Source organism: Alligator sinensis, unplaced genomic scaffold (assembly GCF_000455745.1).
Source record: "Alligator sinensis unplaced genomic scaffold, ASM45574v1 scaffold233_2, whole genome shotgun sequence".
In the NCBI taxonomy this organism is placed as follows: domain Eukaryota; kingdom Metazoa; phylum Chordata; order Crocodylia; family Alligatoridae; genus Alligator; species Alligator sinensis.
In genome coordinates, this window is record NW_005841941.1 from 2995075 (window position 1) to 3012793 (window position 17719).

The 17719-nt window shown below is 44.2% G+C and overlaps 1 protein-coding gene across 1 annotated transcript in view; it reads right to left on the reverse strand.

The window, feature by feature from the left end:
* ATIC (5-aminoimidazole-4-carboxamide ribonucleotide formyltransferase/IMP cyclohydrolase) overlaps nucleotides 1-17064 on the reverse strand; it is a 40886-nt gene extending 23822 nt beyond the window's left edge. The window contains exons 1-7 of the mRNA XM_006019963.3: nucleotides 16929-17064; nucleotides 13134-13260; nucleotides 9976-10052; nucleotides 8816-8882; nucleotides 3683-3771; nucleotides 2076-2227; nucleotides 1835-1991 (exon numbers count right to left, since the gene is read on the reverse strand). Coding sequence (XP_006020025.1) covers nucleotides 1835-1991; nucleotides 2076-2227; nucleotides 3683-3771; nucleotides 8816-8882; nucleotides 9976-10052; nucleotides 13134-13260; nucleotides 16929-16950 — 691 coding nt within the window. The 5' untranslated portion in view covers nucleotides 16951-17064. The remainder of the gene's footprint in view (nucleotides 1-1834; nucleotides 1992-2075; nucleotides 2228-3682; nucleotides 3772-8815; nucleotides 8883-9975; nucleotides 10053-13133; nucleotides 13261-16928) is intronic.
* Between the last annotated feature and the right edge of the window lie 655 nt (nucleotides 17065-17719).

Here is a 17719-nt window from a genome sequence, read left to right on the forward strand (position 1 = left end):
CCCCCACACCTTCACAAACCTCCCCCCACACACACACACACACTCCACATCCACCCCCCAACTATACAAAGTGCCTGCATAATTTTTAGTTTTTCTGTGTGGTTAAAATTGAAATTAAAAAAAAATAGCTGCACTTAATTATGCAACTAATCACAATAACATTTTAAAATAATTTCATAGCCCTATTAAAAACAAAAACAAATTATTTAAATTGTACATTTCTGTCCTTCTAGAGCATGGGGGTGTTGAAACAGAAACTCAGACCTCTTCCCTCCAATTTAATAAATGTGGAACAAATTCTTTAAACGCATATTAATTGTTAAGTATGTTTACTTTAAACCTGTGAGTAATTCTATTGAAGTGAAGCATTTTGCTGAAAGCATATGCTTAGGATCATATAAAATAGGGTTGGAAGGAATCTTAGATTAGGTAAAATCTGTTCAAGACAGAATCATTTATCCTATCTAAACTATGAGATTTTTCTATCCCGCTCTTAAACTTCTGAAAATGGAGATTCCACAACTTCTCTGAGTAGCCTGTTCAAATGTTTAACCACCTTCATAGTGAGAAAGTTCTCCCTAATTTCCAATCTCAATTCCCTTTGTTACAGTTTAAGACTGCTGTTCCTTGTCATGGCCCCTGAGACCATAGAGAATAGTCTAACCCCACTGCCTTTATTATCACCTCATAGGAATTTGAAGACTATTATCAAATCCATCCCCACCTTGTCTTTTCTTTTCCAGACTAAATAATCTTAATTCCTTCAGCGTTTCCTTTATAAACCACATTTCCCAGACCTCAAATCATTTTTGTTGCTCTCTGCTTGGCTCTTTCTAGTGTGCCCAGGTCTTTCTTGAACCTTAATCTGGACATTTCATCAGAAATACTAAATTTGAAGACTGCAAGCTCCTGAAAAAAGAACCTGGTAAAGTGAAATAATCCAAAAACACTCTTTAATCCTGTCATTGCTGCACATTCAAAAATGTAAACAGAAAGAAGCACCTGCTTTCACATGTCTGCACTAGGAGCATTTCAAGAAACAAGAAAAAAAGTTGTTGGACTCTTCTGAAAGAGGCTAGGACAGCTGACACTCATCACTTTTGCTGCCACACTTGCAACACAGACCGACAAGCATGTCAACTTCCAATTTTTGAGCATGAAAATCCTTCCAAGAGATTCTTGAATTAAAAGTACAAGGAAATACTGTAAAAGTGAATGAATGCAAGTCCTTAACCCCTTTCCTTAGTAAGATACTGCCTACATGAGAGGCATGAAGCCAGTTGCTGATCACTGACATTGGATACAGTTAAAAGGAGGTGTGGATGGGTGACAAGTAAGGGAAGTGAGGAACAAGTAAAGAATCATAAAAGATGGTAAAAGGTTTTCCTTCCTCAGTTCTAGTACAGAATTAAGATTGTGCCCTAGAGCAGCTACTCTCTCTTTCTGCTCATTCCTTAACTGTAAATCTATTACTACTCAAGCTTCTTAACGCAGAACTCTGCATCATTTTAATTATGCTACTGCAAGATGCTTCAATCTCAGGAAAAAAAACTGTCACAGAATAAGTCAGCTACTGTAATGGAAGCATATGATCAGAGAACCAGGGAGCAAGGCACATACTTCAAAACGACTCTGCTGCACTGTAATAGGCATGCCACACGCAATCTAAACCTATCGTCCAAAAGGCTATAATCAATACCTTTCTTGCTCCTAGAAACCAGCAGGGTGCCTACTTGTTCTCCTGAGGATCCCCAATTCATGATCCAGTTCATGACACTTCCACCCTCAAAGGCCCCAGCTTTAGCTCACAATTAAGCACAGGCTTCTGTCTTACCTGTCAAAGGAAGCTTAGATCTCAGTGTATAGAGCTGTGCAGGGGTCTGATGAGGGTTCATGCCATACCGCAGAGAAAGCTGAGACACCCCCTTACTGTACTCCTTCCTGAAGTAATCAGAGATTGCAGCATCATACTGGGCAGTGTGGGTGAAGGCCTATGGATAAAACAGACAGGACCAGTTGCTTTAAAAAAATAAATAAATGAAGTGCATTTTTGCCCCCAAAAGAACATGACAGACCTTTAGTGCCAGCTGGCGTCTGATTTCCAGGGAGGTGTCTGTGTTACTGGATGACTTCATCTCCTTAGCTACACAGGAATAGTCTTCAGGATCACATACAACAGTCACACGAGCATGGTTCTTTGCAGCAGCCCTCAGCAGGGCTACTCCTCCTTCAAAGAAAGGAACCCAGAAGGTGTGTAACATTATTTTTCTGTATTCAAGGACCCTGAAACCCTACATCTTGGTAAAAGTTCAACCCTCTCTGGTACAGGGCTAGCAAATCCTGAGTCCCATCTCTGATAAATAGAGAACTATCCATGTGCCTCCCACCTGAGGATCTCAAAGCTCTTTCCAGGGATTGATTAATCTCTGTTGACTAAAACCAGGCCCTGTGTATCCTCTCTCTCTCTCATAAACATAAATGCAATCAGTTATTCAGCTCTCTTAAACTGAACAAGGTACCTGGGCCTTGCAAAAAACCCCCAGCGGCTATGTACTAGAGAGAGGTTCTGAACTGTGTTGTTTAAGTTACTGGATAGAGGAAATACTGAATGAAAAATGAGACTTTTTGGATGAATTAATGTGAATCAAATAAGTAAAGTTTGAAGACACAGATGCTGAAGGGGCACAAGTGACAATCAAAACTAATTTCTTATGGCAACAAACTGTGCACAGGGACAAATCCTTGTTTATTGCAGTGGATTTTTTCAGTGATCCTCTGGGTCTTGATTAAATGTTTTCCTTTAGCTCATAGCAATGTTATCTGCTCAAGTTGCACAAGAAAGCATGCTCAATCTGACACTTCCAGACAGAAACCCTTCAAACCTCTATATACAATAAACTGCTTTCTTAGGTCAGAACATGCCATTCCATTTCTGAACAGCACAGGTCATCTGTAAGTTGCGGTGAATCTGCACTACTGTCATTTCAATTTTTTTATTATTATTATTCCTGAATGACATCCCCTACTTACCTTACATCCAAGTTTAGCTACTGTTTTTTCTAGGAAGATAATTACTAGGATTGTGCAAAGCTTCTGTCCCCGATCCAATCTGGTGGTGATTCGGCCCAATTTGGTGGCTGAATCTCCAAATCCGAATCAAATCAGAGGACCCTTTAATCTCTCCAAATCGAATTGGAACCCTTCGAATCAATTCAGAAAGATTCAGCCAAATTGCTGATTTTTTGAATCAGCATCGAATCTTCAGATTTGTATTCGGACAAATCGAATTGGGAACAGTAATCTAAATCAATTAATTGAATCACTGTTCCCGATTCAGGCCAAATCCGAATCGAACAGGGCCCGTTTCACACACCCCTAATAATTACCATAATAATCTGCTCGGTGGACATGATGCCTTGAATGAACTGTATCATAGATAGGATACAACTGAGTCCTAGATGGGACACAATCATAGACTGTATCATAGGTCACCACCACTACTGGAGACTTTTATAAATGGATGTGGTCTCCCAGAAAGTCACAGTGTAGATCAGCACCCAATGCACTGCATTGGCTATGCTTTTGCCATAGCCACATGGCATCCAAGAGCAAACTATACAGCCAGAACTCTAATGTCATCCCCCAGTGAAACATCTTTTTTTATAATTTCCCTTTGACTCACCAATGTCAATTTTTTCAACTGCTTCTTCCACAGTAACATTTGGAGAAGACACAGTCTTTACAAAGGGATACAAGTTACAAACCACAACTCTAAAAAGTGAAAGAGAAAGCCTGGGTTACTCATCATCAAGAAGTAATACAGTGAAGTCTGACTTCATTCATTCACTCAGAACCATCATTGTTCTTTCAGCATGCTGGTCTTTCCAATATAAATCAAGACTTTTCCTTTCAGCATAAAATCCTGCATACAAGCTGAACTCTCAAAAGGACTAGGAGAGGTAAAGGGTGGACACTGCTAATTTAAAATTATGTTACAATGATTAGACTAGTACAGGGCTGTTCAACTGGTGGCCTTTAGGCCCGGCTCTGCTCCTCTCACTGCTCTCACAGCTTTCCCCCTTCCATTTGCAGCTTCCGCTACCTGATCCTGCCTCTGGGGGTAGAGCTGAGGGAGCCCACAGCCTCAGAGACCCAGGGACCCTGTGCAGTGCAGCATGGGGTGCTGGCATGGTACAGCAGGGCATGGCATAATGGGAGGGGCCTATACGGCACAGTTTGAAGTGTACAAGAGTGTCAAGATGATGCAATAAGGGAGTGCAAATGGCGTGGGATGTGTGCCTGTGGTGTGCATGTGGGAGGAGAGGGGGGCACAGCACAGTGCAGCATGCAGCCTGCATGGCATGCAGCTCAAGGGGTGTGAGGCCTGGAGTCCTATAGCCACCAGCCATGGACTAGTGCATACATTGCAGTGGTTAACAGAATTCTATATAGGGGCCTGGATTTTCAAGGGACAGGCATTTTGAGGTGCTTAACATGAGATACTTTAAATGCTCTTTATTCCAAGGTGAGTAGACAGCACTGTGAAAAATCAGGATCCTCCAAAACATCTCCACGTCAAGCACCCAAGATCAGTAGTCAATTAAAAAATAATTAATCCAAAATAATCTAAATTCATAGATTCATAGAGTCAGAAGCGACCTCAGTGGGCCGTCTAGTCCAACCCTCTGCCCCTGATAGGCAAGAAAAGAGTCACCAACCCTGGGGTCATGTGATCCCAGCCAGGTGCCTATCCAGTCTCCTCTTGAAGACCCCCAAGGATGGGGCGAGCACCACCTCCCTTGGGAGCCCATTCCAGATTCTGGCAACCCTGACCGTGAAGAACTTTCTCCTAATGTCCAGCCTAAACCTTCTCTCTAGCAGCTTATGGCCATTGTTCCTTGTCATTCCAGGGGGTGCCCTGGTGAACAGACCATCACCTACTTCTTGTTGCTCTCCCCTTATGAATTTGTATGCCGCCACAAGGTCCCCTCTCAGCCTTCTCTTGGACAGGCTGAAGAGGTTAAGGTCCCTTAGCCTTTCCTCATTGGGTCTTCAATACAGGCCTCTAATCAGGTGAGTGGCCCTTCTTTGGACCCTCTCCAGGTTGTCTGCATCCTGCTTGAACTGTGGCATCCAGAACTGGACACAGTATTCCAGCTGCAGCCTGACCAGTGCCACGTAGAGGGGGAGAATCACTTCCCTGGACCTGTTTATGAAGCACCTATGGATGCACAACAAGGTGCGATTGGCTCTGCCAACTGCTTCATCGCATTGGCCTCTCATGTTCATCCTGGAGTCAACAGTGACTCCAAGATCTTTTTCTGCCTCAGTGGAGCTGAGAAGGTCACCCCCCAGCCTGTAGGTATGATGGCAGTTCTTCCTCCCTAGATGCAACACCTTGCACTTGTCCTTATTGAATTGCATCCTGTTCCTCTCTGCCCCCTTCCCCAGCCTGTCTAGGTCAGCCTGGATCTGGTTCCTCCTCTCCAGGGTGTCAGCTGCACCCCATAATTTTGTGTTGTCCGTGAATTTGGACAGGGTGCTTCCTACCCCCTTGTCCAGATCACTGATGAAGATGTTGAACAGCACCGGCCCCAGAACTGAGCCCTGAGGGACTCCACTCCCCACACCTTTCCAGGTTGACACCGACTCATTCACTACCACCCTCTGAGTGCGACCCCTGAGCCAGTTTGCTACCCGTTCTACTGTATAATCATCCAAGGCAAATCCCCTCAGTTTATTTATGAGGATGGTATGGGATACCTTGTCAAAGGCCTTCTTGAAGTCCAGATAGATAACATCCACCTTGACTCCTGCATCTAAACAATTGGTGGTCTTGTCATAAAAGGAAACTAGGTTAGTCAGGCAGGACCTGCCTGCTAAAAATCCATGTCGGTTACCCCTCGGCATCATTTATCAGCAGGCTCCCACAGATGTGTTCCTTGATAATTTTTTCTAGGATTTTCCCTGGGATAGAAGTAAGGCTGACTGGTCTATAGTTCCCCAGGTCCTCCTTCCTCCTATATCCTTGCAAGTGATTCAGCTATGACCCCCACTAATTCCTTCGTTACCTGTGGGCGGAGTCCCTCCGGTCCTGGTGATTTGAATACATCCAGTCCCACCAAGTGTCTTTTTACCGTGTCAGCACTGACCGTTGGTCAGCTGCTGTTCCCCTTGTTGGTGTCCGTGATGTATGTTGAGGGTTCATCTAGATTCCCACTTAAGAAGACAGAGGCAAAAAACTCATTGAAGAGCTCTGCCTTGTCCCTGCTATCTGTCACTAAGCCCCACTGCCCATGCTGTATGGGTCCTATACTACCCCACACCCTCTTTTTGCTCCCAATGTACCTAAAGAAGGACTTTTTATTGTCCTTAATCCCCGATGCTAGCCTGAATTCTAGAGTTGCCTTGGCCTTCCTGACAGACTCCCTGCAGGTGCAGGCAAAATAAATATACTCCTCTTTGCTAGCTATGCCCTGCTTCCATTTCCTGTTACCTCTTATTTTGCCCTTAAGGTATCTTGGATGCCCCTGGTTAGTCAAAGGGGCTTCCTGGCCCCCTTGCCCCCTTTCCTCTGCCATGGGATTGACTCACTCTGAGCCCAAAGAATGGTTTCCTTGAGAAATTCCCCAAACTATCCATGAGCAGGAAGTTGCATACTTTCACTTTCTGAAGTACTGACACCATATGAAATCCAGAAAGTCATTAAACCCCAATACTGCATATCCCGAGTTCCCCTTTTTATAAACCATTACAGTGGTTGCATTTTAGGAACCCTTCAGCAAACCTTTCTGGGGCTTGAATAGGGGCTTTTTCCCATCTCAAGGTAAGGTGGATTCTATAAAAAATAACTTTCAGATATAATTAGGTAAAAGGTCCATCTATACATTATCATGTCTCCAGCAATACTCAATAATGAATAAGGGAACAACCTCTCTTGCCATAAATGCACCTAGTGTAACATACAAGTGGTAGGAGAGGGAAGAAATCCATCTTTACATTCTGATGCAAATAGCTTAACTCTAAAGCATGAATGAATTGTATCAATTTGTTATCTGGACTTGTAAGTACACAAGTGTAAGGTGCCACAAAGGTAACTGGCCACAATACATATTCAGCCACAGCAGCAAGTTCTACAGGAGGATAGAGTCATGTGCACCTGAGATGAACTCCTGTTTAGTGCTCCCTGATCTTCATGTGACATGATGAAATCAATGTGAGGGCATGGTTAGTTTTCACCAAAACCTTTATATCCCTTCTGTCTCCAGTTTTGTTGGAACTCATTTACCACATCCCATTTACTTAGGCCCCGACTTTTTTTCTAGCCATCTATGCTGCTCAGTCACTGAGGTGTTCCAAAGTCTCCACAAAGAGTAAGATCCCAAGCTGGTGTAAACTTACAGAGCTTCATTGACTTTCTTGTCACTAACACTATCTATGCAAATCAAGATAGTAAATACAACTGCTTATCACCTTCACTGCATAATTGAATTCAACAGAGCAGAAGACAGGAACCTGTACCTTTAAAGTAAAATAATCAAATCAGATCTAGTACCCCAGATAAGGCTGCACCCACTGCTCACCCAAACACAGAACAATGAACACCTTTTCTTCCCCTTTCAATCAAGGCAAACCTCAGAAATCATGCCCTGTACTGCCATCACCACAGTCAATTATGGTTATAGTTTTTTAAATTCCACGCTTCCAAATTTAATCCAAAACCCACTGATGCAGGCCTGTGGTGCTTCAAATTTTCAACCCATGGACTGGATTTGCAGTGCCAGGTTGGTCCATAGGCCAGATCCAGCATGCAGTGCTGGCCCAGCCTGGGCCCAATCCAGCCACCTAGAAATAGTATGACAGGGAGTTGATCCCTTCACAGAGCTGGGACCCAATCCAGCTGTGCAGCACTGGGGGCCGATGCAGCCATGTGGGACTTGGAAATTTGGCATCTAGGGAGCGGTGGCAGTGTTAACTGCCACCACTCCCCCATTGCCAAATTTCCACACCTATAGGGAACCTTGTGGACAAATTATGCTTCCTCACAAGCCAGTCAATCTTATTGAAGCAGAACCACTCATTTTAAACTGGCGATATGTCAAAGACTATAAGCAGTAAGGTTCAGTTAAGGTTGATCAATGCTTTGAAGTGACTAATCCCAGAACTACCCCGAGTAAAGATAAAAATATTTTAATGCAGACCACAAAACCTGCAGGAATCCATGTGACTTAGTTTGTTGTTTTCATGTGATTCAGCCTATTGAGATCTGGTGATGATACCCAAAAATACTGATTTTCTTCCTATAATGTGGCCTGCAATCTTTGTGTGCATCTATTATGTTTGAATTTCAACATAAGTTTCTGGATTAAATAGAATTGCACAAATTTCAAAGGGCATGTTTATTAAGCAAGCATTTCAAAATCAAAGTAATTGTCTGATCAGCCCCCTTGAACCAATTCCAGTAGAACTGCACCTGCCTGGACAGGTCTGAACTTGGCTCTGAAAGGAATATGCAAGGTTATATCACATTGCATTATGCTCATTAGAAGGTAAAACTCTTGAATTTTCTCAAAGTTTAATGGTGCTCCCCCACTGTTAAAACCTGGACTAACAAGCCATTTTGGCTATATTCCTAGCCACGACACATCTGCCAAAAATATTTTATTTCATCAGTGTAATCCAGCAGGGAAGAAAACAAAAACATAAACTGGCATTTTCTTGCAAATTCCCAGGCATTTGCTTATTCACTCCTCAGCATTTTCTGATTTGTTCCTAATGATTTCTGATCAACTGCTCTATGTTTTCGGTAGCTCACCTTACAAGGCTGAAATCCTGTTTGTCCATATCAGCTTTATCTTCTGGTATGCTGCGAGCCAGGATTCCTAGTAATAACAACAAGGATTGTTTCACAAAGTTCTTTGGAAAAAAAATCTCAGCATCTTTCTTCAGTGCATGTGCTCCTTCAGAGTTCACTCCACAAAGATGTTCCACTTATGTTTAAGACCCAACCTCTGTACCAAAATCCCATTTTAGTTTCTTCCTGAACTGGAGGCTCAGGTTGCTTGCTAACAATTTTTTTCAGTCTTAAATTCTAAACGACTCCAAGGGCTGAAAAGAAAACCTGAAAACTGCACTAAATAAGCAGTCAATTGATAACCTCAACCATGGAACTGTCATTAAAGTTTCTGGGGCACAGGTGAAGAAGAAAAAGCTTCTTGTCACTCCTTACCTCAAAATAAATAAACCATATGTAATAAGTGGAGTGGTAATAAATAAGTTGTACCTTGAGTAATAGGATACAGCTGACTAACTGATAAATAGGAAACGAGGGAGAGAAAAATGTACTGATTGTCTAGTCCAGCAGTTTCCAATCTGCGCTACAGGTACCACCAGCAGTACGTGTTAACAGATTTATTATAATTACTTTATATGACAAAAATTTGCTGGTAATACTTAAGATAGAACTGAAAAAATTGCTGGTGGTACTTTACATTGTATCATTTTAAACTGGCAGTGAGCAATCTGTCAGAGTTTGGAAAACGCTGGTCTAGTCTACAACAACTGGGAGAGTATAAGTCAAATGTGGACAGCATTTGGAGCCCTTTCGAAAGGGGGACATCTCAAAAGGGCAGCAGAAAAATGTCACGGTGTTACAGTAATCTAGGGAGGAAGTCACAACACCCACCTTCTGCTGAAACCTAGGCTGATGTGCTTGTCATGCAGCTAAATATTATGCCAAGATGTATACGCTTCTTCATGGGAAAACCCCATCAGTGGAGACAGTGGCCAGTGTATATGCAAGATCCTGTCAATATTTCTTTGACCCCATGAACTCTCTCCTCCTAGCTTGTTACTAGGATGAGATGAGAGATTTCTATGCTCATTCTCTGATCCTATTAGCCAAACCCCTAAAATGCAATTTGACAAACCGTCCCTTGCTTCTGTTAGGATGGAAGCATGTCAGCAGCAACTTACCAGCATGGACTGCAGGATGAAGAGTTTTCACACGCCCCCCTAACATTTCAGGAAATCCAGTCAGATCAGACACATCTCTGTGTAGAGAGAAGAAAGAACATCACCATGACTGTTCTATACTTGTTCCATAATACTTCTATGCTTGCTGGTCAACTTAATGTATCAAGTTCAATATTCATTATCTCCATTAAGGGCCCAATCTGGTCCCATATAAAGGAACAGGAGTTCTATTGCCTTCAACGGTAGAATAGACCCTAAGATTAGACCTTGACAGTTTTGAGCTTGAAGGGATGCCCTTACATTAGGAAGACTAAGTAGTACACATAGCAGCTTTGTTTTGGTCTGTGTATGAAACTTGGGACATCTCCAGTGGCAGATGAAAAAAGAAAGATTCTTATAAATTTCAATGCCTTGAATGCACTTAAAGATGAAGCCAATGAAAAGCAGCGCTCTCTAGTTATTTATCACATTGCTCAGGTTTTTCCAGTTCCTAACAGCTGCTAGGTATTTCAGGGACAGGGAGTCACTGCAACTATGCTGTAGGTTAAAGAAGATACGATTTTTTGTTCTGTTAAGCCTGCTGTGACTGACACTAACTAGCAAAATGTTACTAGGAATAGCCAATTATTTGCAGAAACATGGCAGGAACGCTCATGTAACTGATTTCGCAGTTAAATTCCTGATATGTAACTGGTTTCCTATATTTAACAAGACACTGACCTACATTTTATAGAAAAAACTACATTTAACACAGAAGAGAGAGAGAGAGAACACGGCTCTCTCCCTAGAACAGTCAGCAGACATTCTACCAAAAACCGTATTGGGCATCAGTTGCTTTTCCCGTGAATAGAAACAAAGCATGCATTCTCCTACTCAAATTAAATTGAACTTCAATTATTTTGTCAATAAGAGCATGCACTGAAATAAGCAAAATCAGCAAAAGCCAAATTAACGTGACCAATATCCTCATAGATAGAAACTATGACTTTCTCTTAAAGTAACTCTTTATCCTGGACTATGTAGAGTAGACAAGCTGCACAAGTTAGGAAATTAAAGTTTTAGAAGACAAATTAAAATGACAGCATATCTGCCAAATAAAGATGCATTTCTAGAGCATTTTAGATATTATTCCTCAACTCAGACTCATAAAAGTTCAAGGCATGAAACATCATTCAAGCTATTGGAGACTTGTAAATATGGTCCTGTGGTATAGCAAAGGGAAACTGTCATACATTATACCCAAAACACTTGGAGTAAAGAAAAGCAACCCTTTTAAATTAGACACTAAGGCCTCCTCCAGACTAACAGGGGCATGCGCTTGCAGTGGCATAAACAGTAGTGCCACAAGTTTGTGCTGCTGCTTTGTGCCTCAGTGCATACCCCTGCACATGCATTTTGTTGCAAAACACACTGTCCCGCCGTGGGCAAACTGTCCATGCCCAGCTCTTCCCAGCTCCCAGTGTGCTTGTCCCATTTAACCAGGCTCCATTTACTGGGGGTGGAGCTGGCGAAGGTGCAATGTGCTTCGCGCAGGGGAGCAGGCAGCCCTGGCTGGCTGCCCTTGTCTCAGTGTGCCTCAGCGCAGGGGCTCCACTGTGGAGCAGCTGGTGTGCCTCAACCCAGGGCTGCCTGTTCCCCCAACTCTGCATTTGTTCTGGTGCATGATATTTGATGTGCTTTGCAATGGATTTTTTTTCCAGGGGGGTGGGTTTTTGCTACCAGAAAACCCTCATAGCAAATTTTGCCCCCATGGTGCAAATTAGCAGTGCTGTGCAGTTTAAGGTGCAATGCATGTAGTCTGTGGGGCTACACCAAGGTTTGTGGTGCCACAAACTGCACATGCCTGCATGTGTGGATGCAGCCTAAAGGGTCACGGACCAGTTCTTGTTGAACCTAGTCAGATGCCTCCGTGGCATCTCTCCAGAAAGAAACAAATGCAGACTCTATACCTTTAATTTCTAGGATAACTGGACACCCAGCCTGGAAGATTTTTTGTATCCTTGGTGGCATTTGGGAAATACTAGAGCAGACTAAAAAGGTTAAAGAGTCTATCTGATTTCTCCCCTCCCTAGTGTTAGCACTGAGGAGAAAAGGTTTTACTGAAGATCTGCTGGATGAACTAAGGGAATTATCATTCTCTGTGGATGGGATTTTAAAATCACCCACATGACTTAGGAACACAGACTGCATTGACTTTCAACAAGGCTTGATTGCCAACAAGCTGCTTTTGAAAATCCCACTCTATTAAGCAGCTCAAAACATGTCATTCCCAACTGATGCTGTACAAATACACATAGTTCCTACCCCAAACAACTATAAACAGGTCTCATAAATACACAGTATTTAAAAAAATAGGTGTCTGTTTTTTACATCAAGAAATAAACCAGGCAAACTCTTAAGGATTCAGTGTTCCCTTCCTGTAAAATGTAGCTTTAATTCTGCTCCTGTTTTAATTTTCCTTGTTATCCCTCAGAGTTAAACTTCACTAAAAAATTGGGAAATAATGAATCTGCTTTTCACTTCCTTCAGCTCATGACTGCTCAGAGTCAGAAGAAAAAGTAAAAAGGGAGGGAAAGATTATCATGACTGTGTGTCCTGCTCTGACCTTCACTGCTGTCATGGCTAGACAGAAGGTTCAGAGAAGAGGAGCCAAACACTTAACAAGAGGGGAACAGGGAATTTTGGAGGCAGCATAAATACCCACAGGTTCCCCCATGCAGTCATCCAGTATATTCTTTTTGTTGCATGCCTTTGGAAATATTCTTAAAAGAAAGAATCTCCAAGTCTGCTATTATATTCTTGCTGTCCCAGGAACAGAGATCAATATGGGGCTGCCTGCACACATGAGTGTTAGGGCCAGGTTTCAGATTTTAAAACAACATATTGTCTCATATAAAACACCTGGAGCAAAGGCAAACCACAAAACATCTGGAATGTAGGTACCTTTTCTTCCCCCCAGTCACTATACAAAAGTACTTGTACCAATATACTCTAGTCAGTCTGCTTCCAGCCACGGAGCAAGACTTAGATTTTTGCTGGTATTGAATTACATTTTCTTCCCTCAGTTAAGAAGTGATATAATCAAACGATTCAAAAGTCTTCAAAACATTTGCCAGAGTTTTGTCTGGGATTTATATGAGTGCAATTAGAGTTCTTACCTGACCTTCAGACCAGCATCCCTAAGGGATTTGGCTGTTCCTCCAGAGGCAACTAATCCCAAACCAAGAGAACCAAGACATTTTGCAAATTCTACCAGGCCGGTCTTGTCTGAGACGCTGAAGAGGGCTGGAAAGGAAGAAAAGTGTGAAAATTCTGGCAGTGTAAAAGTAATGTTGTAGCCATGGTGGTCCAGAAACGATGTGGGGGGTGAAGATTTCTTAAGATGATATCTTTTATTGGACCAATGATGTAGCTGGGATAAAGTTAGATAAGCTTTTGGATTTAAAACATTCTTCCTCGGGTCTCAAATTCTGGTACACACAGGGGGTTGTTTCTTTGGAAGCTGCATAAACACAGCTAACAACATGAGATTTGCCCGTGTTTAATTAAAATTACAAAAAAATCAGTCCTGTAGAAATCAAGGTATTGGGATTTCCTGAACCTCCTGCCTTGGAAGTATGTTACTAAAGAATCTAACATTGGACATGGACACACAGCATGGTTGCTACAGTATAATTTATCCTGGATTTTACTTAGCAGTAAAATACAACCAGCTTTCCCAAGCCATCTGTCTGCAGCAGGCATTATTAGTACACCTGGTCACTAAGTAGTGGGGGAGCTGGTTTGCACTGAACAAAGGGCTCTCTGGAATGAAAGTAGAAAGCAGACACAAGATGGTACACTGGTGTAACTTACACCTGTATATAGTTAATCTTGACTTTCCTAGGAATACCTTTACCCCAGAGTCGAGTGGCTTACCCTGACTACACATCATGTCTTTACTTCATTTCTACCCTAGAATAACGCCAAAATACTCTGGAGTAATTGTTTTGTGTGTCTACATTCAGTAGCATTAAAAGCAGCCTACACTTCTGGGCCGCTGTGTTTCCTACCAACATGCTGGACTGCAACTCAGGAGATACAGGTTCTACTCCCAGTTCTATGACTAATCTGCAAGGTCAACTTTGGCAAAATATATTGGTCTGTCCCACAGTTCCTTTGTCTGCAAAATCCTGTTCCTTTGCAATGCCCACCATACCACAGCACAACAAACAGGCCTGCTCCTTTGCAACATCCTTTGAAATGAGTCGTCATCGTCTTCTTCTCACGTCCCTGTCATAAACTTTGAAATGAGTTAATGAATTACATGAGGGCTAGATAATAAAGGAGAGCAGCATTTGAATACCCATCAGGAAAATCAGTGTTATTAAATCTCGTTGGAGACTGTGTGTCCAGAACCCATAGGCCAGGGATGCCCAAATCATCTAGCCCTGCAAGCGTGATCATCAGGCTGTGTCATCTGGCCTACAGGTCTGGAAATCTGGTGGTAGAACAAGCAGCAGCAGCGTTAATTGCCATTGCTTCAGGAGGTGGAGTGATTCACATGGCTGCGGCACCGCTGCTGCCAAATTTCTGAGCCTGTGGGATGCCCTGCAGGCTGGAGGACATGCGTCCATAGGTCACATCTGGCCTGTGGGCCTTATCCTGGTCACCCCTGCCATGGGCAATTCTGAAGAGCTCAAGCAGAATATTTTTCACTTAGGTCAGCAACAAAAGTATTGGTTTCAACAATGATAACTTAAGTATTAAGGAAGAGAAATTCCCTTCATTGCAGGAATTACTGAGAAAAAGTCTATGGCCTGTGTTGTGCAGGAGGTCACACTAAATGATTACAATCGTTCTCTCTAGCATTTCTAATATAGAAATCTATTAGTTTCACTCCAGAGTTTCTCGCTTCTCTTTTCTGCTGTAATTTAAACCTTTACATAACCAGGTTTGACATTTTAACCAAGGAAAACCAAGCTTTGCTTCCATGGTCTGCAAGGATTTAACAAATACCTCACAACAGTGATCTCTATCTAGTGATAAACTTACCAAGAGGTAAATGTGGAGTGATACCAATGTTGGGTGTTCTTACCTACCCTCCTCAAAAATGTAGCCCAATGGCTCCAACCAGCCCTAGTTCACAGATCCAGAAAACCAACATAGTAAGTTATACTCATAAACATAACTTTATGCATATCAAATTTACAGGCACAAGAATCTGCAAGATTGGAACCTTTACTTGCCCACAGTAAGAAGGGAAGTGGCTACTGTCTTGCTAGCTAGATTCATCAGACTGTAACAGGGCCATGGACAGATAAAACCAGTGCTCATCTGTGCTTGCTTTGCTCTATTGTTCAATATGTGAAGCACCCTGATATGTAAAGAAACTGATAGCTAGCTTCAGTTTATGCTGGGCAACCAAAAGCCGAGATGTTTAAGTGACTTGACTCCCCCAGCCAACCAGTGTCAGAAATAAAGCACCCAGGAAGGTGCTAACACCATCCCTCCTGCCCTCACTGCACAGGTTCTAACCAAGGCCACTCATACAGTTGAAGATGCCCAGGGATAACCCTGCGCTCACGAGCAAAACCGACTGTGGCACATAGGCTTGCAACCCTTCCTAGTGTGGGCACAAGGGCTCAGAAGAAAATCAGTGAACATAAGGAGTGAGAAGGCAGGAAAGGAGTGGGTTATTTGTTGCTTTGAAGGTGATATCAGTCACGTGCCTGCATAAAGCATGGGATCTATTTATCTTTATTCCTTCACGTTCTGAGCCATGTCTACTTCCATGTCTGATAAACTAACTTTTTAAAACTACTGCTCACCCAACCAGCCATGCAGAGCGGGCTGGATGCTGCCATGGTCTTCTGTCTTGACACCACAGTTATTAACTAAAGCCCTGATGTGGCAATGAGCTTGCACAGACAGAATCGGGGCCTATTATCTGGCTGTAATGCACTTTTGCAGGTGTTGCTGAAAGGGCCGGAGCAAACCACAGCCATCAGGTCAGATCCCAGGCTGTGACTGCAAGCGCAGCCAATGGAAAAGGCCCACTTTTGTGAAGCAAGGGGAGCTCAAAGGAGACAGAGCTCAGAAGAACCCCTTTGAACAACAGCATTTGAAAGGATGGGCTGAGCCGGGCTGGTGCAGATCATGAGCACCTGGGTGTAAAATGCAACTTATAGCAGACCCCTATACACACTCTAACAACAAGGCCCCATTCCTCCAACAAGCTGCATCGACACAGGCCGCGCTGACTTTCAAGGAGGCTTGATTCCCAACACGCTGCTCTTGAAAATCCCACCTTAGTAAGAGGCTCAAAATGTGTCACCCCCACCCACATCAGGCACTGCACAAATACATGCTAAGGTGCAGTCCCTGCTCCAAACAGCTGCACAACACGGGATAAAGACAGTCAAAAGAAGACATCTTTGTTCCCCCCCATCAGGAAATCAACCGGCAAACTCCTCCGGATTCAGCGTCCCTCCAGTTATAGGCGGCTTTTATCCCGCTCCTGTTTGAAGTTTCCAAGTTGTTCCTTGGAGGTAAACTTTGCTGGAGACTTAGGAAGTTCGGGACTGGACTGGGCGAACTCCTGAAGCCCCTTCCAACCCCGATTCCTCGTTGCTTTTCCCTTCCTTCTGCTCAGGACTGGTTGGGAGCAGGGCACAGGGCAGAGCTGCTTGCAAATGAAGCCCAGCCCCTGCTGTTTTACGTTCAGGACATCTCATACTCCCATAGTTGATTTATTTTGTGGCCTATCCCTGCTCAGGGGGGAAAGAAAGCCTGGAAAGGGGGTCTATTCTCCCGAGTTCCCGGCACTCACCCGTCCCCTTTAGCCCCCCCAGCCCACAGCGGCATAAGTCTGGTCCGGGATTCTCCTTGGAGCCCACCTGGGAGCCTGCGTCAAGCCTCCCCCCCTCCCCGCCCCAACTAAGTTTTCCGAGTTGGGGTGCGGGAAGCATTACCCAGCTCCTGCCCTGCAGCCATGTTCTGCGACGACCCGGATCCCTGCTGCTACCGTTGCGCCCGGGGCGGAGAAGAGGGGTGGGGGGCGACGCAGGGCGCTGCACACACACCCGGGGCACCACGTGGGGGGCGGCTATGGGGGCTGGGGGAGGGGCTGGGCGAGCCTGCTGGGAGCTGGGCGAGCAGACAGCCCCCCCCGCCCCCAGGGCTGGCGCCGAGTGGCTGCTGCTTTGGAGCTGGGGGGCTTCGTTAAGGGCAAGGGGGAAAGTCGTAAAGGCAAAGCCGGGAGCGGGAGGGCTTTTCTCCAGTTCTCGTTGCAGCTGAGGGGGGACCCCCCCCCCCTTCCATCCGTGGCAGACCACTCGCTGTTCCTAGTCGTTTGGCGAGCACCAAAGGCCCAGGAGTGGAGCGGAGCGGAGCGGAGCGGAACGGAACAGCTGCCAGGGGTCGTAAGCCTGAGGCCCGCGGGCAGCTCAGCCACGCGTGCGTGAGGCAGCCCCGCCGCCGCGGGAAACGCTGCCCTGCCGGGGGGAGCAAAGTACCCCGTTTCCTGGACTGTGATGCTCCCTCAGCGCTGTGGCTGGTGAAGGTTAGGGGATCACTGAACTAGATGATGCCTTCCACCTTATGCCACTATTATAGGCACTGACTAAAGGCTATCTCTCTATCTCCTTTAGTGCCTCTGTGTGTGTATGTGTGTGTGTGTGTGTGTGTAGGTACTAAAATATATCCACGTATATACCTATATCTATGTCTAGCTATATATAGATATATATTGGTACCTATAAGG